At 42.6% G+C, this 22,894-nt stretch overlaps 1 protein-coding gene across 2 annotated transcripts; it reads right to left on the bottom strand.

Moving 5' to 3' along the window:
• Positions 1-113: 113 nt before the first annotated feature.
• Positions 114-22,663, bottom strand: rlf (RLF zinc finger). 2 transcript variants are annotated; one of them, XM_084393770.1, is made up of 9 exons: positions 22,391-22,663; positions 10,839-10,993; positions 10,586-10,667; positions 8,236-8,371; positions 7,726-7,928; positions 7,480-7,616; positions 5,386-5,527; positions 1,004-5,295; positions 114-845 (listed from the first exon to the last, which is right to left on the bottom strand). In XM_084393770.1, the coding sequence occupies exons 1-9, from the start codon at positions 22,604-22,606 to the stop codon at positions 806-808; spliced, it is 5,403 nt and encodes a 1,800-aa protein (XP_084249896.1). In that variant the 5' UTR covers positions 22,607-22,663; the 3' UTR covers positions 114-805. The 2 variants fall into 2 exon arrangements, with proteins under 2 accessions (XP_084249896.1, XP_084249895.1); XM_084393769.1 differs by having other exon boundaries at positions 114-5,295; positions 22,391-22,662.
• Positions 22,664-22,894: the final 231 nt, after the last annotated feature.

Here is a 22,894-nt window from a genome sequence, read left to right as displayed (position 1 = left end):
GTGTGTGTGTATGTATATATATATATAAAACCAACTAAACTTAAAATGGAAACTGTGGAGTCATTTTCAGTTATGGGTCTGATGTGTATACAAGTAATAGAATATGTATTCTTGAAATCTTTCGTTGTTCTTTTTTATTTGACCTTATTTACAGATATAAACATTCACAACTTAACAATCAAGGTACCTAATTCTGGCAGCAAAGAACCAAAATTGTATCAATGATATAAAAAATACTATGAAAGTCTCTCAAATAAAAAAGGTGGACAAGAGTTTTAACTGCCTTTTTTTCCCAGCAAAAGCTTATGCTTTAGTTTCAGAGGGTAAGAGATCGAGAATGGAGGCAAAGGACTTTGGCCTCTCTAGAACCACTACAGGCTTCAAGAACTGAAGCTGTTTTATAGCTTGGTCGCCACAGCCCGCTAAAGCCCTCTCCAAAATCAGACGGAGATTCTGGATAGAGGTACACTCTCCTTTAGAGATCAAGTGCCTCAGAGGGGATGACCGAAACTTGCGGCTTCGAGAGATGGGGGCTCCCCTCTGAGTGTTTTCTTTGACCGAGCAGTTCCGTCTGAAACAATCTCTGCGGCGAGGTGGATCAGGCTTGAGACAAGGATTAGTAACTACTGTAGCCCATGGCTTTTCATATTTTATGTCCTCCTTCTCTTTAATGAAATTCAAGAATGATGACTCAAAGCCCATAGGTTTGTAAGTTGCAATATCAAAAGCTCGTGGTGCTAGACTGTGCGCTACAGGATCCTTTGGGATTGGCGAAAGAGAGACTGGCGGTGGTGGTTCAGAGAGTTCATTCCTCCGTCTGAGGGGCTGCCGAGTTGGTGTGGGAACTGATATGGAAACAGTAGAAGGAATGTTAATAGATTTACTGTCTTTATCAGAGGGTTCAAATGAACTTTCATCAACAGCAATTCTGAGGGTAGAGGGTGGTGAGAGGTCAAGCGGTGGAGGTCGAATAAGGGGAGGTGCTGTTAACTCAGAGTCTGACCTGTCTTTGTTGCTTGGACTCTCCTCAGAAGCAGGCTCTTCAGGGTGCCTGCTTGACTTTGGGGAGCCATAGAGCAAATCTTCAGCTGCAATAAGCAAACTTGTGTCGGGGTGTGGCTCCCCTGAAAACTCAATTACTTCATGTCCCTTTGATTCGTTTTTGATTGAATGGAGGCTCATTGGCAGTGACTGGCCACCTGGGGTCGCAGGCTCAGACTGATACTCCATCCTGAGGACGCCGTTTGGAATCCTTGTTAAATCAGGTATAGCAGACACAGCAGATTTCTTTTGTATAATCTCTTCTAACTTTTCTGCAGTGTAACATAATTTGTCCTTATTGTCAGTGAACTCTTTGCGTGTAAGTTTATGAACCGCAATATAATGTCGACTCAAACTACTCATTCTAGTTACTACAGAGTCACAGTTCTGTAACATGCAAGGGAAGGCCACAGACAGGCAGCGGTCTTGGCACATCTGCAAAGCCTCCTCATGTGTTCGGAAGACAAACTGGTCAAATCCTTTTTTTTTTTTTATTGTTGGTGTCTTGGGTACCTTGTCCAGCATCTCCTCTGCATTTTCTTCAATGGACTCAAAGTTCTCCTCAGACGGAGCGATTTCCTGATCCTCGATGCAGCATCTCAAAGGTTGCTTGAGAGAAAGCTTTTGGGAATCTTTCGATGACTGGGAAGAAGGTGAGATGATCAACTTCGTTTGGCATCCACTATTTGACTCATCTTTTTTAGGTGTACTCTGGAGACGCACAACAAGGGAATCAGATGGATCACAGTGCCTATAGAACACATGCTTTTTATAGCTCATTTTGAACTTGCTGTTCACAGAAGTAGCAGCTGGATTCAGTGAAGTCTGGTTCTGGTGAAACTGACTTGTGTGACGCAAGAGGCTGCTTTTGAGATGGTAGGACTCATTGCAGTTAGCATAGGTACACTTGAACCTTGGTATGGGCTCCTCTGATGAGGCCATCTGTCTTTTTGGTATGTTCTTAGATTTGCAGGACACTTTTGATGTAATTTTCTTTCTGTTAAAGTTGTGCTCTTTACGGTAGTGTTTAGTAAGACTAGACAAGTTGTTAAATTGCTTATCACATCCTTTGTGTTCACATGGGAAGCACAACTGTGAGCGGTTATAGTGATGCACTAACTGAAGGTGGCCAACAAGGGCATTCTGATTACCAAAGGCAGCATTGCAGTTTTTGTGCACGCAATGAAAGGGTTTATTGTATTTAGTGAGGATGTGGCTCAGATTCCCTTTAGCTACCAAGCGGCGGCTTCCCCTAACATCAACCGCTTCGTGGTTTACATCAGCATCAGTTTCAGAAGGGACTTGCCTTTTCTCTTCACCTTTAACTTTTCCATTTTTCCTATCTAGTTTTCTTTTCCACAACTGATAATCTTTTTTTTGGCATCTCTGTTGCCAAAGGTGTTTGTCCCGTATTTTGGTTTTAATGTCATCCATCTTCAAAGATTGTGACTTCTTCCTGTTTCTCATTTTAGATGACAACACAGGTGCTTTATCAACTAGTCTCCTTTTAAAAGTGCAGCTCATCTGTTCAACAACAGCTTTATTTATGTGATGCATCTGTATATAGTGGATCATCAATTCTTTTTTGTTTCTGTAGCACTTGGAGCAGAGATGGCACTTGAATGGCTTGAATATTCGAGGATGAAACACCTCCATCTCTTTCACAACTTCCTCAGAGTAACCATGAATCTTAATGTAGTGGTGCATTAAAGCACGACTAGTAACACTTTGGTAGTGGCAACTCTTAGCTTCGCAGGTGTAAGGTTTGGTTGTGGCCTGCACAAGGAACTCGCTTTGTGGTTGATTGTTCCCCAAAACAGAATCTTCAGTGCTATCAGGTGTTTTGAGAGGCTCAAATGTTTCAGATTGAAATACCTCCATCTGTTGCACTCTCTCCTCAGAGTATCCATGAATCTTAATGTAGTGCTGCATTAAAGCACAACAGGTAACGCTCTGGTAGTGGCAGCTTTTGGCTTCACAGGTGTAAGGCTTGGTTGAGGGCTCGCTGTGCGATTGCTCTTTCTCAGTGTCTTTAATGTGGTCATGTGTTTGTGGCAATTCTGACTTGCTTGACAGCCTCTTTGAATCACTACTCGCTACATGAGATCTCACCTCTTTTTTGTTGTTTGCTGCTTTGGCAGGTGACCTTGCATTCAAGGTAGGTGTGCAAGTGCTCTGTGAATTACGCATAGCATATCTAGTGCTGGGAGAATTAAGGCTTAGTTGACTCAATCCAAGCATGATTTCGGTTAATGCTCCACAGAGTTCCACATTTGAAAGGGTTGCATCACAATCTACAGACTCAGGAGCAGGGGAGATATCCTTTTTGTGATTGGATTCCTCTGTAGATGACTTTTTTAGAGTCTTATCCTGGTCACTTTGATGCAATTCATTGGCTTGAGTCTTTGAATGCTGTTCTTGTACTTTCTTCTTGCATAATGGATCCTCCTCGTTAAACTCACCTGGATGAGCAATTTTTAAGTGCTTCTGGAGTTCTCTTGCAGTAGTGAAAGTCCTTTTACACTTTTTTAAGCCACATGTAAACTTTCTCCCATCAAAGCACACAGCAACGCACGTCAACGAGACCTTAGATTCACTGTTCGCCAAGAGCTGTGAAGAACTTGAACCAACCTTTTGGACACCATTCTCTACTTCTGCATTTGAACCAGAACCCAAGTCACTTTCTACAACTGGAAGCAAAAGTTTCCTTCTCATTTTTCTCTGTGTCTCAAAGTCTTTCTCTGTGAAAGTGATGTCATGAGTGGCCAAGTGCTGTAGAAATTCCCTGCGAGAGTAGAAAAAGTTCTTGCACCCTGCACTGGTGCAAGTGTAAGCTGCATCGCGGAAGTGCTGCGCCTCATGGTGGTAGAGCTGCCCAAGGTCACAATAAGAGAAACTGCAGCCTTTCAACTCACAGCCGTAAGACAAACGGAACCCATGACTATGCTTATGTGCTATAAGTTCATTGGTGGTGTCAAAACGGGCCCCGCATCCTGTGACTACACATATGTAAGGATGATCTCCATAATGGACCCACCGGTGCTGGCGATGGTGATAGGCTGTCATGAATGTCTTCCGGCAGAAAGTGCACTTCTCCCGGCGGTCTTTCATCTCCAGATAATGTTTCAAATTGGGGTCTTCACTATCATGCTCATTTTTTATGTGTACACCCAAGTACTTAAAAAGTTTAAAATTCCTTGAGCAGTTAGTGGCTGGACACTGGTAAACATCACGATCCTGTAACTTAAAGTATGCGTTGATGTAGTCAAATGTAATATAGTCATTGTCTACTTGCTTATCAGGCACACTGGCAGCTTGCTCTAATATATGTTCTAATACAACAGGGTCATGGGTGGACTGATAGTACATGGCAAGGGAAGGGTCTAAAGGAATTTGACCAGGCTCTAGCTCATCCAAACTATCCTCCTTGAAATAATGTTGCAGGTCCACCTTCTTCTTCACTTTTTTCTTTTTCCAGTGACCCTTTGCAGGAATCTGAATGTGTTTTTTGGAGTGGGGCGCAAACTCCTTTTTACTTTTAAACTTTTGTAGACACACAGGGCATGTCCACACGTCATTTTCCATGTGTTTTCTGGCATGGTGACAGATGCGCGTCTCCACCACTTGTTTATGGCATATCTGGCAGATAAATTTATCCTTCTGATGCATGTCGGATCTCTTAGAGACGTCTTGTGAGTCTTTTTTCTTTGAGACTTTTTGTCCTTTTTCCATTTCTGTTTTTTCCACTGTCTGCTCTTGCTCAGTGCTGCTAAATACATTAACCTTACATTCATTTTCTCCCTCCTTCCCAACCTCTTCATTCAAAACTGCTCCAAGATTACACAGCTCCTCGGGTGCTGCTTCATCCTCTACTTCTTCCTCAGGTTCCAGCCCCAGTAACTGAACACAATAGCGTTTCAATGTCTTCCAGTCCCAGAATTCAGGGTCAAATGGCCAATGTGCTTTCAGAGAAAGTAAAAGCTCGCAACGCAGAGAATTTGGAACAATGGCATTCTCCTCATCATATTTTTGATCAGGACGTGTGTAGAGCTCCTCAAGGACATCAAAGGCTTCCTGAGCAGGACTTAGGAGGAATTCTGTAAGCTGACAAGCCCTTATCACCTCCAGATCATCAGGGAGGAGACAAACAACCGCTTTGCAGACCATTGTTTTTGCATCTACGTCATCTTGCTTTGGAAGCCGAAGAGCCTTCACGCACAGATCAACTGACACTGCAAGGCCAAGCTGCATTGCCTGAAAAATACAATAGACTAAAATTCAGAAACAGCTTAGTGTACATTAAAGGGATAACCAAATAATTAGGGAGGAAACAGGTCTATTTACCTCTGTCTGAATTACACGAATGAGGAATAGGAGATGGTAGATAGTCCTGGCAATGGCTGCAAACTGGAGACACCGTTCAATAAATGATTCAAGGGACACATCAATTCTTCTCTGCAGTTTGCTCCAAAGGAGGGTTAACTCCCTAACAGACACCATAGAAAAAAAAACACCTTCATTAGAGAAGACATCTGAGCAAAACAAATACACCCATTCATGGCCTTCACTCCATAATTTACCTGTGCACCCTAGTGTTGCACGATATACCAGTACTAAAAATGTATCAGTTTACCCTGTAGTAAAAACGGTATGATTGCTGAATTGCTTGAATGAAAAATCAGGATGCGCTTGATTTTCAAATGAATTAAGCGCAATAAACTGCAAAAAATAACTCGTGGTTCTTGCGCTGTCTGACACATACTCAAAGTGCATGAAGTGCACCTGAAGTGGCAGAAAGCATACGATTCTGAATGCAGTTCTGTTTCATGCTTTAGCTTATTGCGCAAATACACACATAATAATGTCAAAATGCCCGCCTTAGAGAGTATTCACGTGAACACAGTCGGTTTTGTCTGTTAACGTAAACAGTTAAAAGGAAATTGGACGTGTATCAGTATATTGGGAGAGTTGGGGTACTCAAAATCATACTGGACTCGAGTACAACTTTGCACGGACTTGAGGCCTGTTGCATGAAGCTATCTGAACAAACTCTGAGTATCAGAGTAGGTTTGGAGTTTACAAATCCATATAAATCCAACCTGGTTAAGATCAGGTTCAACAGGTTCACAACGCTCTGTATAAACATTCTGTCAACTCAGATAAAATCCAGAGTTTGCGATTATCTCTGAAAGCGCGTGCACCTGCAAGTGTGTCAGGTGCAGCACACAGCCAATCATACGGAACATCACTTTGATTCACTTCTCAAGAGAGAGCCGCGCAATTTAATTCTGTTGAAGATTAAGAAATCATTATGAAAGAAATATCATGAAATTAAAGGCATTTACATGGCAGGAATAAACACTGCTGCTACAGCGAAAGTTTGTAAAGGCAGTGGAAAGAAAAGAATCGGACTATATCAATGCATGTGAATCAAACATATGGGCCTAATAATTTAAATAGTTTCACAAAGAGCTCAAAAGAGTACACAAGCTTAATCTGTCTTAAAGCTTTATATATTACAGCATGTATTATATTTATTTTAATTTAAAAGCAAAGTTTAATATTGTCAATGAATATAATTAAATTAATATATTGTATGAATTTACATAATTCATATAATATAAATATATATAAATAATTAGCAGCAAAAGATGAGCAATTTTGTCTAAAATGTTTTCACTATAAACTGCTTTAATTTGGAGTGACAGATACAGGGGGGGAGTGGCTTTATTGAATCTTTATTTACAGCTGATTGGTAGAGTTTTGGCCCGCGATCTCTAACCCAGAATCTCAAACTCCGGAGCAGGTTAGCCGTGTAACATAAGTTACCATAGCAATGAAACCAGCTAAAAACCAATCTACCTTCTTGAGCCCGATAAACCAGAGTTTGCTCAAGCTAATCTTAAACTTACCTGGGTAGAAACTAAAACCGACTTTGTGCAACAGACCATTGGAGTGCATTTTTACTCGGACTTGAGCGTTTGAGACTCAAAATATGGAGTCTGACTCAGACTCGATTGGTTAAAGACTCGTACTTGACAAAGGCGGACTCGAACCCAATACTATATATTGGATCCGTGCATTAGGTCTTAAAGTGACGGCAGCCTAATTAACATGCTGTTGTCTATGCTGTTAATGTTAATCAAAAAACTAAAGAAACGTGTGCTTCAGGTGCATGCGGCTGTGGTCACAGATAACATCGTACCAGAACCGTACCAGAGTTCGTTTAGAACCGGACCGAGACCACCTCTTCAGCTGGGTCTCGGTACGGTTATTTGGTACGCACCCGAGTGCGATTGCTGTATTCACACCTGCCCAAGGGGGGAAACGAACTTGAGTTCGATTCAATCAAACCAATCGAGTCAGGTGTGAATTCACCCTTAGTTAAATATACATACAAAGACAGTTCATTGCATTTTGGTTATAAAAGATCCTCACCAGGAACAGTACAAGCTGTCTTGTTGTAGCTGCTGTGTAAAATATGTGGTGCACAGGATGAAGGCTGTGCTCTCATCCCCCTCAGAATCCATGTTGCAAATAATGTCCAGGACATCTTTTGCATCTATTCTAGAAATCTTATAGACAAAGGGAGAAATGGTAATATAATTTAGTTCATTAACAAATGCATCATGATGAAGTTCAACCATATCAGACACAATCATTAAGTAAAACTGTATACTTTACCTCTAAAATAGCTTCCTCACCAGGCAGCATCTGGCACAGTTGGGTGACAAAGGTTTGGCGAAAAGTAGACTGACTAGGCAGGAGGCTACAGTTAGCACAGGCTTTGTTGAGGATCAGTGCTTTCTCTACCTCCCCTACTTTCTCCAAGTGTTTGATCCGCATTTCCATAAAACCTTCTCCCTCCAAAGCAAGATAGGCATTCACTGTTCCAGAGGAAGGCAATGGTAAGTAAACAGCTGACTGTCTTTTAATGCAGATATTAACATTGTTGTAAGGTCTGATTTTTGACATTACATTCTTCATTAAAAATCCCTTAAACTAGTTAAACTTCAGATACAAGTTTTTACTTCAGACATTTTGTGTAATAAAATCTCAGCCTGTCCACATCGCTGAATAAACCAAAAACAAAATGTTCAATCAAGGAAAAAGAAATGACATGTTGAGAAAGTTAACCCTTATTGTGGGCATAATGAAAAATGAAAACAATTGCAATAATATAATGTTACCCACCCTCATCTGGGTCTGTGGGCTGACCGGTAAGAAGTGAGACCATGACAGGATTATTCCAAGCCCCACCTTCACCTGTGATGTTCAGAAGGGCATGCAAATCTGAACTGCCATACTGCAGCATGGCCTCATGGGCCGCCTGTAAAGAGTACAACCACACATTGAAAAATATATAAAGTCTATAGCATCTGCCTGCAAATAGTGTACAGAAAACAGACACTGAATGTTAGATCAAATGCCACTGTATTTTTTCTGTATTGTCTAGGGTGACTGTACTTGCTACACAGATTCCCACTGGAAAATGTACAGTACTGTGCAAAAGTCTTAGGCATGTTATATGTGTATATGTGTTTAAATAAATTCTATTATAATGAATTTTCTTAAGGATAAAAAAAAAAAATCTATCTTAGCTAATGCTGTAAACTATATTGGGAGCCCTTAATTACACAGTACTATAATATTAACGGTTACAATTAAAGCTACAATATGCAAGAATTTTTTGCCGCTAGAGGGCGCTACATTCCAAACAACAACAACGGCGTAGCTTGATGACGATGTGAAGGAGCATGGAATGATGGGAACTGTCGTTTTAAACTCCACCGTGGATGTAAATCAGTCAGACGGGAATCGAAAAATCATGTTCATGGATGAGGCTAAGTTCTTTTTTTATAATGACATGCTTTTTGTGGCGAGGGGGCGTGGTTCAGCGCGGTCTGTAATGGGAGAGAGAAGAGACGAGCAAGTAGGTCAAGTGCAAATGACGAACACCTGTTTCTTATTGCTGTGATCCGCGTGGAGAGACCGCTTATAAGCCACGCGCTGGAACGAGAGAGAGAGACTGAAGAGAAAATTGGACGCAGAGAAAGAAAACCGGTGGATCCGAGCTCTCATTTTTGAACTGTTTTGTGCCGTCGCGGTTGCCACGGTGAATGCGCGTTGTGCACGACTTTTGTTTGTTTTGCTTTATTTTAATAAAGTACGAGTCCCAGTCACGCCGACCCCTGTCTTCTTCCTTCCTGACTCTTGAACCTCATCACACTTTTATTTCATTAAAATGAATTAACCGCAAGAAAAGTAAGGTTTAATACTAAATTGGTTATCATAGATGTTTCTGTATGTCGAATTCATTGTTGTGATAACGTGGCGCAGTTTTACATGTTCTAAACAAATGTTGTAAAAGTACATTCGAACATACCCACATCATTTGCCAAAATACTGATTAATCTTTATGTATAACACATGCTATATTTATTTACATGGCCATAAACACCAGACGTGATAAACAATGTCAATAAACTAAACACAAATCTAAAGCAATATATACTTCCCTTACATAAACATAACTATTACCGAATGCTACATTTGGAAAATATAAAATTAAGCATGCTTTGTCGACAGAACCAGCTGCAATCGGTAAAGAATAATTGTGTTCCATAACTACTGCAAGAAACAAGCTAACGTTTGTTGCTTGATAGACGCTACAACTACAACTTCCGCATTTGTCCAGGACTCCACGCAGTACGAGCGGAAACCGAGGGTAACGCGGATATGACGCAATTGACTGGCGACTCCCAGCTCACCCCTGCTCTAACGCCCCGTTTCCTTGGTTAAAATCGCAATTTTCTCACGATTTAAAAATAGTTGGAAACATTTGGGATATTGTAAGTAATCAACTTAACAAAATATATAACACTGGCCTTGAGATTATGGGATATTTTAATGCAAAATTCTTGCATATTGTACCTTTAACAACAGAGCCCAAATTATTAAATTTAGCGGCTATTTATTTTTGGATTTAATAAATCAACACTAAAAAATAAAATAAAACTTACTGTAAATTACACATAAGACAAGTTTTGCAATAACTTCTAATTTTCTACTCAAATTAATTTTTGAAATATAATAATTTACACAGTGACTGTCATAACTTGTTTTCATGACAAATGTATTTAAACATACATTAAATAATCAAGACATTACTAACAGGTTAAGTAAATATAATGAATAGGCTAATATAGTGCATATGCTTCTCTCTAGAGTTCATTTAGCGAACTAACCTGCAGTCGAAACGAAATGCCAGCGGTAAATGTAATGCTACGTGAAATATTATTCTGTTTTATCTCTGGAAGATGTTTTATTGATATCTTTCCGCAGTTGAAACACTGGCTGAGAGATGCAAACTATTGCAATTTGGATCGCCTGTGACTGAATGTATTCGTCGTGCGTCTGCATGCACCGTACCCCTACTACATATAGGTCAGCCTTTAAAAAGCCTTTTAATTTTGCCACTTCTATTCAGTCAGAATTAAACTTTTGATCTATCTTGGACAACAAATTCATTATTATATCTTACCTGAACTGAACCATGGAACTGCATCCAGGCGTCCAAAGGTATTTCATTTTGAGGCACAGACAACAACAATTCAAGGCAACTCCTGTAGATGAGCACAACATTTGGACAGAATTATGTCAACATAGTTTTAAAAGGTATACTGTTTTTTTTTATGAACAAGTGAGCCAGCAGACAACTGGACATCATTTAAATTGTGTTTCTGAGTGTTTGTGAAAAAAAAAAAAAAAAAATGTATCCTAAAAATAGCACTTACAATGCAAGTCTTTTGAGCACAAGGGCAACATTGGGGGAGTCGCCTGTGAGATGTGGCCTGGCAGCAGCAAAACAGTTGATTGACAGACAGTAAACTTCCAACAGAGGCAATCCATGTTCCACTGAATTCCTGCTCCCAGCGTAATGCATTAAAGCCTACAAGTATAAGCAAATAAACAAGATCATAAAAATATAATCAAGCCATTTTAACACCACACTCAAGTCAAGTCCAATTTACTGCTCTTCAGAGGTCCAGATATTAAAACACACAAACAATAAAAGTCTGTTAAAGTGTAACCTAACTTTACATCTAAATTCATGCTGTATGAACCATTTTAACAATTTCTATGCATATATGTACATTAACGTTCAAATGTTTGGGATCAGTACGGGTGTTTTCTTTAAAGAAATTAATAGCAAGGACGCATTAAATTGATAGTTATGACAGTTAAGACATTTATAATGTCACAAAAGATTTCCATTTCTAATCTTTGAACTTAGTTTCTATTCATCAAAGAACCTGGGAAAAGCCGTTTCCACAAAAATATCAAGCAGCACAACTGTTTTCAACATTGATAATAAAAATAAATGTTTTTTTAAAACTTTTTCACTCATGGTTATTCCAAAAACATATCTGGGAGTAAGATCAGTCAACTCAGTATGTTCACGTGAACACACAAAGACATTCTTAACAGAGCCAGCATGTGCTTAAGTCAGCATGGAAACAGAAGCATTCTTTTATGGCGATTTACATTTAAGGCCCGTTCACACCAAGCACGATAACTATAAAGATAACGATAAAGATAACTATATGCGTCCACACACACCAACGAACGATAACGGTCTTTCTCTTACGAGAGGTCTCTCGTACTGCGTAAGATATCTTACGCTAGGGGAAAATCCTTTTCCGCGAGATATTGAAGCCAAAAATTATCCTTAATTTTGTAATAATGCAAAACGCGTTGCAGCAGTAATGCAGACATAGGCGAGACAGCTCGCGCGCCTATTGGCTGCTCTGCGGCAACTGCAGCAGCCTATCGAGCGAGGCCTGGCGTGACGTCAGACCCAATCAGGGCACTTCGCGCCCGCTGCGTCACGTCCCGCCGAAATGGGCGTGGTCTAGGCCTATAAATATCGCTCGCAGGCAGCTATTATCTGATCTTTCATCCTTCAAGCGAAGCACACGCATCGCTGGAGCTGGATTAGAAGCCGCGCCGTCGAGAGAGAGCACCTTCAGCGGGACGAGTCACTGAAGTCGCTGGCCGCGCCGCCTTCCTGCCTTCCTGCTGCGCTTTCCGGCGCTTATATCCTTCTCTTTTATATCCTTCTCTTTTACCGCGCTCCCGCTCATCCGGTCGCCGCCCCGCAGGACGCGGCTCGCGACCTAGGATCACGGTGAAGCCCGAGGCCCCGAAGTCGTCCTAGCACAGCTAGGAAAACGACGGTGTTCCAGTCCCGCTGCGGCCGGACTCACACCAAAGCTATTCGCTCGTCCAGTTCCAGAAAATGTGACTGTTCCAGTGTTTTCTGCAGCCAACAAGTCGGTTCTGTCACCCGCTTGCCTGCACACAAATGCCGTTTTCACGGCTACCCAGATAAATCCCCAAAAGAGTGTATTTTCTGGTGTCCCGGCCACGGCCGATGGTGTTTCGTGTGTAGTAAGAATGCCCACTGCCCAGTGCCCATCCCTACACATAAGCACAGCCTGTCACACAGGGCTCGCGCACATAAAACCGACTCAGATCGGTTGCGCTTCAAACATGGTGAGCGTGCCCACTACCCAGTGCCCACTAACACCACGTTATGCATGTCTCACGGTTTCTGTAAAAACGAAACCAACGTGCACTCGCTTCACGCAAGCGAACGATGCTTTCGGTGTGATAAATGTGCCCGCTGTCCCGCGCCCACATCCACACATAGACATGACAGTTCCCACGGGAACCGCCCAGCCCTCCCCCTCGCGGTTAACCACCGCAGAGGAGTCGAGCGCAGGCAATCTGCCCGCTGTCATCAGCGCGCCCCATGCCTCAAATGTCACGAGCGACACGCTTGTGTTACAGCACACCGAAGCTTCTCCATCGCTGAGCGAGCGGAGCGCGCTTCGTATTCGACCCCTAGCTATCCATGCAGACGCATGGACAAAGCTACCCGGGGTCTCGAAGTGGGTGCTGAACATTATAGAAAGAGGCTATTCGCTGCAGTTTCGCCGACGCCCTCGCCGCTATGTGGCGCGCGTCGAGACCACGGTAAAAACAGAAGTAGCACATCTACTTCGAGCCGAAGTGACGAAACTATTGAGCAAAGGGGCCATAGAACCTCTCTCTCAAGATCAGAGCGAGGGAGGGCTATACAGCAGATACTTCCTGGTACCGGAAAAAAAAGACGGGGGTCTCAGACCCATACTAGATCTAAGGCAACTGAACAAAGTGCTTGTGAAGCGACAGTTCAGGATGCTCACGACCAGGCAAATCCTTGTGCAGATTCGCCAAGGAGATTGGTTTGTGTCAATAGATCTGAAAGACGCGTATTTTCAAATACAGATAGCGTCACGTCACAGGCGATATTTGAGATTCGCCTTCGAGGGCCAGGCATATCAGTACACAGTCCTGCCGTTCGGTTTGTCCCTAGCACCCCGTACATTTACGAAGTGCATGGATGCGGCGCTCGCACCCCTCAGAATGAGAGGCATGCGAGTGCTGAACTATTTGGACGATTGGCTGATTCTAGCGCAATCTCGCGCAGTGCTCATAGAACACACGACCATTTTACTCGATCACCTCGAGGATTTGGGTCTGAGTGTCAATTGGGCAAAGAGCTCCCTGTCACCCAGTCAGAAAATATCTTTCCTGGGCACAGAACTGGACTCACTATCCATGATAGCGCGACTATCACAACAGCGCGCGGTAGACATTCGACGCACAGCGAACTCTTTTCGCTGCGGCGCGTTTGTCCCGCTCAAGAAATTTCAGAAGATGCTAGGTCTCATGGCCTCAGCATCGTCAGTGCTCCAGCTGGGCCTGCTCCGCATGCGCCCGCTGCAGTTTTGGCTGAAAGCGCGAGTCCCACGCGAAGCGTGGGCACCCGGTTTGCTTCGCCTCAGGGTCAATCAGAAATGCTTGATGGGTGGTGTGGCGCAATGGATAAGACACATGCCTTTGGTGTGAGAGACCCGGGTTCGAATCCACTGTGAGACACCAATGTGTCTCTGAGCAAGACACTTAACCCCTAGTTGCTCCAGAGGCGTGCGACCTCTGACATATATAGCAATTGTAAGTCGCTTTGGATAAAAGCGTCAGCTAAATGAATAAATGTAAATGTAAATGTAAATGCGTTACAGCTCTGAAACCCTGGAAAGCGAACGACTGGTACCAATCAGGTGTAAGCCTGGGGACTTCCTCGAGGGTGAAAGTGGTGTCCACGGACGCGTCCACCTCGGGATGGGGAGCGCTGCTCGAGGGCAGACCGTTCTTCGGCCAGTGGTCAGAACGGGAGAAGCTCCTGCACATAAACTGCCTCGAAATGCTGGCAGTAGACAACGCGCTGACGCGTTTTTGTCCCCAAATAAAAGGTCACCACGTCTTGGTCCGTTCGGACAACATGTCTGTGGTGTCCTACATAAATCGCCAGGGCGGCATCAGATCCGAGAAACTGTACAGGCTGGCAGAACGCCTCCTGGTATGGGCTCAGTGCAACCTGCGCTCGCTCAGAGCAGCGCACGTGCCAGGGATCTTGAATTTAGGACCGGACAGACTGTCCAGGAACAATGTTCCGGCAGGCGAATGGTCTCTACACCCACAGACAGTCCAACTGCTGTGGAAGAAATTCGGCAGAGCGGAAGTGGACCTGTTTGCGTCTCAAGAAAACGCTCACTGTCAAGAATTTTTCTCCAAGAGCAGGAGCGCGCTGGCCCATGTGTGGCCCCGCCGCCCGCTCTATGCTTTTCCCCCCGTCTCTCTCCTGCCTCAGGTGATAGAACGGATCAGGGAAGAAGGATGCTCAGTACTGCTGGTAGCACCGTTCTGGAAAAACCAACCTTGGTTTCCAGCCGTGATGCAGTTAGCAAGTACTGCCCCGTGGCCAGTACCAGTGAGGAGAGATCTCCTCTCACAGGCCCGCGGCTCGATCTGGCATCCTCACCCGGAACTATGGTCCCTTCATGTCTGGGCCATCAACGGGTACATGTTGGACTCCCTAAAGGAGTATTAAACACGATCACGCAGGCTAGAGCTCCGTCAGTGTTCTCGGGCTGGTGCACAGCCCGTGGTGTGTCACCCACAAACTGTGATGTGACGGAGGTGCTTTCCTTCCTACAAGAGCTGTTGGATGGGGGCAGGGCCCCCTCCACGCTCAAAGTTTATGGGGCGGCTATAGCAGCGTTCTCAGAAACAACGCTTGGTCAGTCAATAGGAAGGAACGATTTAGTCATCCGCTTCCTTAGAGGAGCTAAGAGACTGAATCCTCCCAGACCTCCCTCAGTCCCCGTATGGGACCTTTCTACGGTTCTGGAAGCCATGAAAGGTGCGCCATTTGAGCCTTTACAGTCAATCGATTTGAAACACCTGTCTTTCAAAACGGTGTTTTTGCTGGCTCTCGCTTCAGTGAAGCGCATAGGGGATCTGCACGCGCTCTCTGTGAGCGCGGCGTGCATGGAGTTTGGGCCCAATGACTCAAAAGTTATACTCAAACCTAAGCACGGTTATGTTCCAAAATCCCTCAACACACCGTTTAGGGCGCAGATTATCTCTCTGTCAGCCCTGCCGGTCCCTGATGAGGAAAGAGACGCGAGCCTCCTTTGCCCAGTCAGGGCATTACGAGCTTATGTGTCTCGCTCGTCTGTTTTCAGACAGACGGAACAGCTCTTTGTTTCGTTTAGCGGACGTTCTAAGGGACTAGCCGCGTCGAAACAGAGCCTATCCAGATGGATAGTTGATGCTATAGCGCTGGCATACGCCTCCAAGGGCATGCAGTGCCCTTTGGGTGTCAGAGCGCACTCCACGAGAGGCATGGCCTCTTCGTGGGCCTGGTCAAGTGGGATTGCCTTGCAAGATATTTGTATGGCGGCAGGCTGGGCCTCCCCGTCTACATTTATAAGGTTTTATAACCTAGAGGTTCCCGCCCTGCAGGCCAGGCTGCTGTCGGTCTAAACTACCAGTATTATCTGACCTGATGCGTTCAGCTCAGAATGCTGCGTTTGCTGAGCACAGCTCAGCGTTCGACAGTATAAAGCTGGGCAAACTGTGTAAGACCCACATTTTTCCCCATCAGTTCAGGCCGTACCCCGCCCTGACTGTATGATGAAATTCGCGTCCCATCGACGCTACTTTATGTGGAAAAGTGAGGCTGCACCCCTCCTTCTTCCCGGACTCCCTGTGAGTTCACTGAGTGATTGTGCACTATATGTACCCCGGGCTTTCGCCCTTGGGTCTTTGGTGTCAGATCTCAGCATGCACGGCGTTTTACATTGGGTCCCCTAGCGTAAGATATCTTACGCAGTACGAGAGACCTCTCGTAAGAGAACGTACTCGGTTACTAACGTAACCTCGGTTCTCTCTAGAAGAGGGAACGAGTACTGCGTATCTTGCCGTGCATGCACACGCTCTGGTTGCTTCGATGATGAAAAACCAGATAATAGCTGCCTGCGAGCGATATTTATAGGCCTAGACCACGCCCATTTCGGCGGGACGTGACGCAGCGGGCGCGAAGTGCCCTGATTGGGTCTGACGTCACGCCAGGCCTCGCTCGATAGGCTGCTGCAGTTGCCGCAGAGCAGCCAATAGGCGCGCGAGCTGTCTCGCCTATGTCTGCATTACTGCTGCAACGCGTTTTGCATTATTACAAAATTAAGGATAATTTTTGGCTTCAATATCTCGCGGAAAAGGATTTTCCCCTAGCGTAAGATATCTTACGCAGTACTCGTTCCCTCTTCTAGAGAGAACCGAGGTTACGTTAGTAACCGAGTACGTTTTATTCTAAGCACGCGCGCCCGCCCCATTTTAAATGCGCGAGACCTTTAAATTAGAATGGATTCTGATTGACTGTCAGTGTTTTATCGTTTGACAGCTGGAAAAAAATCGTTCTGAAAGTGATCCCAACGATATCGTTCCTCATATCTTTATCGTTATAGTTGTGGTGTGAACTCTGTCATTCTTTAATATGGAGAACGATTTTTAGAATTATATCTTTATCGTTATCTTTATAGTTATCGTCCTTGGTGTGAACGGGCCTTTAGTCTAAATCGCTAACAACTGGGTGGTTGGTTGTGCAATATATCTTTCTTTTTTTTATTATTACTGTGAACAATTTTGATGCTACATGTATAAATTAAAAACAAAAGACTTTCTCCCCATTAAAACACATTAGACCCATCATATGTAGTTGTATTATAGAAATACATTATCTAAAAAAACCTCCCATTGCAAAAAAACTCTTGAATGCCGACCGTGTGAGATGAGAATAGAACAGATTAGAGAAATAATAAACATTGCTTTATGTAAAAAAAAAAAAAAAAAAGTGATTTATAATTAAAAACATAACTATATTGTGTGAAATCTGCCCCGCCCAGTGAAGCCTCATCAATAGAGCAAGTATGTGCTGAATAGCAGCTCTGAAGTAAACTAACCTTGGAACATAACCTGTCCGGAGTAGGTTATGTTCAGAGAAGTTGCTACGTCTACTTCATACCCTGAAAGTTACCTCAGTTTTTGAAACCAAAAGTTGAAGTTATCTGCATGCTTGTCCATAAACCCAGGTCTGGTGCATAACCTGCTTTGTGGATGGTACTAGACTAGTTTATATACACTCCTTGTTCTTTCATAGAACATAGTTCTCTCATATTCATAGAATCTCCACCATGTGTCATCATGATAAATAAATGCAGCCTTGGTGAGCATAAGAGACTCATGCTCACCAAACAGACTTAAGGATAGTTCACCCAAAAATGAAAATTAGCCCATGATTTACTCACCCTGAAGGTGTATATGACATAGGCCATATGACAAATATCCACATTTAAAACTTTATCGACTAAAATAACTAGCTTCCGGCAGACGGAGCACTTTAATCTTAAACTGATGCGCTTTGATAGACTTCCAAAGACATACAGCCATTCACTCCCATTATAAAGCTTGGAAGAGCCAGGACATTTTTTTCATATAACTCTGACTGTATTCGTCTGAAAGAAGAATGTCATATACACCTAGGATGGCTTCAGGGTGAGTAAATCATAGGCTAATTTTCATTTTTGGGTGAACTATCTGTTTAAAAAATATATAGTTTAAAAAAAAAAATCTTACCAACCACAAACTTTGGAATGGTAGAAGATTATGCTCAAAAAACAAGACAAAGTTGGATGAGGCCTGACTTCTGCAGAGTGCTGACAAGGGTCTTTTGAGACCCTGGCTCTAACATGCTGTCTTTACCACAAACCTACGGGTCCACACAAGGGAGGATGTGAGGAGAAACCCCAGATACAACACTTCCACAGCACTCCATCTGTGCTGGGATGCTCTGATTGGACCTTAGGGATGGAAGCAGATCTAACTAGAGCACAGAGCAACTCCAGATAACCTCCTCGTTCCTGATGTACACATTCAAACTCTCCTTTCACAAACATCAAGCCTCAAGGATGTTAAATCCCAGCCGTTATCTTATTATAGAGAACAAGAGAGGAAATGCCATATTTAACCTCTACGACTAAGATTAGTCGATCCCTCTGGGTAACTGGGTTCTTCTGAGACTATCACTTGAGTGAAGAAAAAAAATCGTAGTGGTTAGATCATTGTTCTGCTAATGTCAAAACAGCCTAAATAGTAAAAAGCACAAAGTATAGCATGACAATAGCAATTTGCATTAAAATTGTCCTTTGAAGAAATCAGGACAGAAGTGGTTGGTATTGATGTATTATACTCTTCTGTGAATAGAATATCAAATTGGAGATCACTAAACTGCAAGCTTACCGGTGTTTTCAGAAAGCCCGTGTGCACATGCTTGCCAGGTTGAGAAAAAGTAAAACACTTAGTTAGCAGATATTTCCGTATTGAACAAGTTTGAAGCTCTAATTGAGGGATTAGTTATGTTCCTCTGAGGGTCAGATTAAACCTTGTGCTAGCCTATATATATATATTCATTAGGCTAAATTCAGCACATTTCCACTATTTTAAACGCTGTTCTTGTATTAAAATTAAGCGAGGCACACTGCTGAGCACGGGCTGCGGAATCGATAGAGAAGCAGCTGTATCGATTCTCGTATCGACAAGTAGTATGTAGTATGCCCTAGCAGACAGGTAGTATGTGTGGCAAGTGACATCTGTCAGGAGTCAGGACCAAGTCCAAGTCCTGCTGGATCCGTTGCCACAGCAACAGTGAAGCTGAGGAAAAAAGGCAGAGCTGAGATTCAAATGTAGTCTCCTAAATGGGGCCTCTGGGTTCCCAATGGGATACTTTTAATGTGCTTGTCATGACCAAATTACACGTTCAGCACCAACACTGAAAAATTATCATTATGGTGTTAGACACACACAAACACAAAAGTCTTTGCATGATTGACATGTGCTGTCAGAAATAACAGTTTTTAATCTTTAACCATGAATCATAAAAAAAAAAAATGCATGTGCAATGCGTAATCATTTCAACGTAGTCGTACCGCAAAATATTTGTATTAAAGGGATGGTCCGGAGTAATTTCAACCAAGGGTCCTTTGCACCATGACCTCGAGCCAAGCCCCCCCAGATGCTTTTTTTCCCTTTTGTTCCCATTGGGAACCCAGAGGCCCCCAGATAACAACCAAAAAACGACAGGCACCGCTGCCACCAAAGCCTGCGGGCCCGCAGGAAAACCTACCAACTAGTCCTAGTTGGTACTACCAACAAAATATTAGTGCATTCCTGGAACTGGGTGTCATTTCACTACATCCTTATGCATCGCTTTCTGCCAGGACTTTTACGGGCTTTTCCCAAATCACAGAAGTGACCTCGATGTCCAGGTTACCGGTAGCATAACCCATCAGGCAAGTGTTATTTACATAAACTCCTGATGTACTTACAAAGTACACTTTTTTTCCAAACTAAAAAGAGGCCCCTGAAACCCAAAACTTTGCATTACTGAAAAAGCTTAAATTGGTTTCTAGAATTTATATGTGGGGGTCATTAATCTTTCAAAAGAACTTTTTTTGGTTCATTCCAGGAGTCTGAATGCAGTTTGCATTGAATATTGATATACGTGTGAATGTTCCAAACTTTCAAAAAACCCTTTTAAACATAACCAAACTTGGTTGGTGTAGCGATTATGGCTTGTTAATAGCAATGTATTGCACTCTATGCAATACAATGCACTCTTTTTTTTGTGATCAAATTTTTATTTATTTTTCTTTTAGAAAGACAATACATACAGGTATATACAAGCCACAAAAATAGAGTATAAATATATATCTATATTCGCATACATAAGCATATATAATAAAGCATATGATTTGCAATACAATGCACTCTGAGTTCTCTTATGTTCACATTTGCATAATCCCGAAACATTTCTGCCGTTACAGTACAACATTAATGATGACACAAGGTGGATCTTTTTCAATGAAAAGACAGAACAAGGAGCATAATACACTACCATTTAAGTTTGGGGGTTTTACATTTATTTTTTAATTAGGCTAGTCTATTTTAGGCTCACCAGGGCTATAATATGTGATAATACAGAAAACAGTAATTTATTATATATTACAATAAAAAAAATATATATATTTTAAAATAGTATATTAATAATAATAATAATTCCTGTGATGGCAAAGCTGGCCAATGCAGCCATATCTTCAATGTCACATAATCCTTCAGAAATCATTCTAATATGCTGATTTGGTCCTCAAGAAACTTCTCAGTTGAAAACAATTGCACTTCGTAAAATTGTGGAAAACATGATACATTTTCTCAAGATTTTTTGATGAATAAAAAGTTAATTGAAAGAATTATTATTTAATAGAAATCTTTTCTAACAATGTGAAAGTCTTTACTGTAACTTTTGATATAATTAATTTGACTGCCTTGATAAATGAATTGTGATCAATCTCTTTTGCAGAACTAACAAGAATAAAGGTGCAGTAAGTGATTTCTGGGAAAAGCTATACATTTAAATGCATAGGACTGAACACCACAACTCTTGTAGCAATCAGCAAAAGCGGGCGTATACGTTCATGATGGGGAAGGAGAAAGAGTGAGCAAGCGGGACATTTTGTAGAAAGACTGTAAATAGAGATGGCAGAGATATTACCAAAGAGGAAAAGGTCAAAGGAATATATAATTGTGAAAAGAAGGGTTATGATCAGGCAAGAGCATTAATACTGAAAAAAAAAAAAAAACTTTCCAAAGCTGGAGAGACGGTAGAGAGGCCTGAACACGGACGCCAAGGTTGCTTTTGTTTTTGCTCGATACGCGAGTAACATTGGTTTATCTATGTTTTACAGAACCAAGATATGCTATTGTAATTGCTGAATCACAGTCTAATGTGCTAGTCATGTTGCATAGCATATTCCATTATTTTGGAGGCAAAGGAATGAAGGCAAGGCTGTGTTTGATTGGGTGTTGATTCACACAAATCGCTTACTGCACCTTCAATATAACATGACTGAAATTTGCCTCAAAATATAGACCTACATAGTATTTTCAAATCAAAATAGTTGAATTAATTGTCTATTTCAAGCCATGAAAATAAATTATGTTTAATAAAATATAAATAAAATGCTTTCACTAAACACAAATGCATACATACACTGTTCCCTAGCTGTAAACTTTGACAAGTAGTACTGGAGTGAAATTACTTAATTGTACTCTTATATTAAAAACAGTACCAATCATCATCAATATTATATAACGATAATATTCAAGAGGGCTGGATCCAGTGTGAACGAAAACTGAACTAAGACCCAATCATAAAATTAGATCTCAGTGTGAATGCAAAGAGAACTGGGTCTCTTAAAAGGGGTTTGAGTTTGGACTCGAGGAACTCCAACACTCCCACTGTTGATTCGAAGTGACACGTGACAGGGGGCATCAAAGTTAGTAGAGACGAGAACCTGCACAAGATAAACACAACCGAGCCCCACCCCACTAAACGTGCTGTACCCCAGTACAAGATATACCTGTTCAAACAAAACATGCAAATGCCGTTTCAGCAGGCCCTTAGAACCAAATCTCTAATACATGATTTTACAGACCACAGATCCGCAATCGTAAACACAAACTTATATCCGCATATACGGGGGGCAGGGGGAAGCGTGCAACACACTATGCACATTAGCTAACTTACACAACCAAATACAGCCTATTAGAAAATGAAACTTACAAGCTTGCATCGTCTCTTATTTTGCTGGTCATTGGGCGTGCATGCCAACACAATTCGCTTGTAATTAGGCTCACTAAGCGGCCCACGCGTTAAGATCACATCCACGCATGGTCGGTTGCAGCCACAACTCGCATCTGGTTAGCTAACGCGAGCCGCCACAGCTCTGAAATGTTGCATATAAACAATTCGCATGCATGCAGCGTTTTCGGCAGCGCGTACCTGGCAGAAGTTGTTGCAATACTCCGTGGACGATTCTTCAGAAACGTCTTGCTGCCGAAGTTCGGCTTCGAGTTGCTGAAGGGTGGCTTGCAGACTCTCCATAGCGAAAAATGTGTCCTCGTCGAGCAGCAGGCTGTGTCGGCCGCTCCAGTCGAGCTCAGCTTCTGCGTTCTCATCCGCCATGTTCACTGGCAGCCACGGCGCGTACGCACACATGCGGTCATGTGACGGCGAAGGGCCTCCTGCTCCAGGTGGGACGGAGGACGAAGATCACAACACGTTGACCGCCCTGCCATTAATATTTATTTTTTAACATAATCTGGATTTATACAGATACATTTATATGTTTTTATATTTACTTGAAATGGCATGGAATGGACTAGATTCCTCAAGCATATTTTACCCAGAATTCAGTATGTTTGGGACTAGATCAGATGATGTTTTATTGTTAATTATAATCATCTTATATCCCCTTATATTAAATAAACGTATTTGTTTGATCAT

Source organism: Rutilus rutilus (assembly GCF_951802725.1).
Source record: "Rutilus rutilus genome assembly, chromosome: 21".
NCBI lineage: Eukaryota > Metazoa > Chordata > Actinopteri > Cypriniformes > Leuciscidae > Rutilus > Rutilus rutilus.
This window is presented reverse-complemented; position numbering and strand designations above follow the sequence as displayed.

What these genes read in the sequence shown, in the direction of transcription:
- rlf (XM_084393769.1), bottom strand. Translation starts at nt 22,606, where the DNA reads ATGTGTGCGTACGCGCCGTGGCTGCCAGTGAACATGGCGGATGAGAAC. An exon ending in ATTGCAACAACTTCTGCCAG is followed by an intron (nt 10,994 to 22,390) that starts GTACGCGCTGCC and finishes TTATACTTGTAG; the next exon opens with GCTTTAATGCATTACGCTGG. An exon ending in GACAGCTTGTACTGTTCCTG is followed by an intron (nt 5,528 to 7,479) that starts GTGAGGATCTTT and finishes GGTGTCTGTTAG; the next exon opens with GGAGTTAACCCTCCTTTGGA.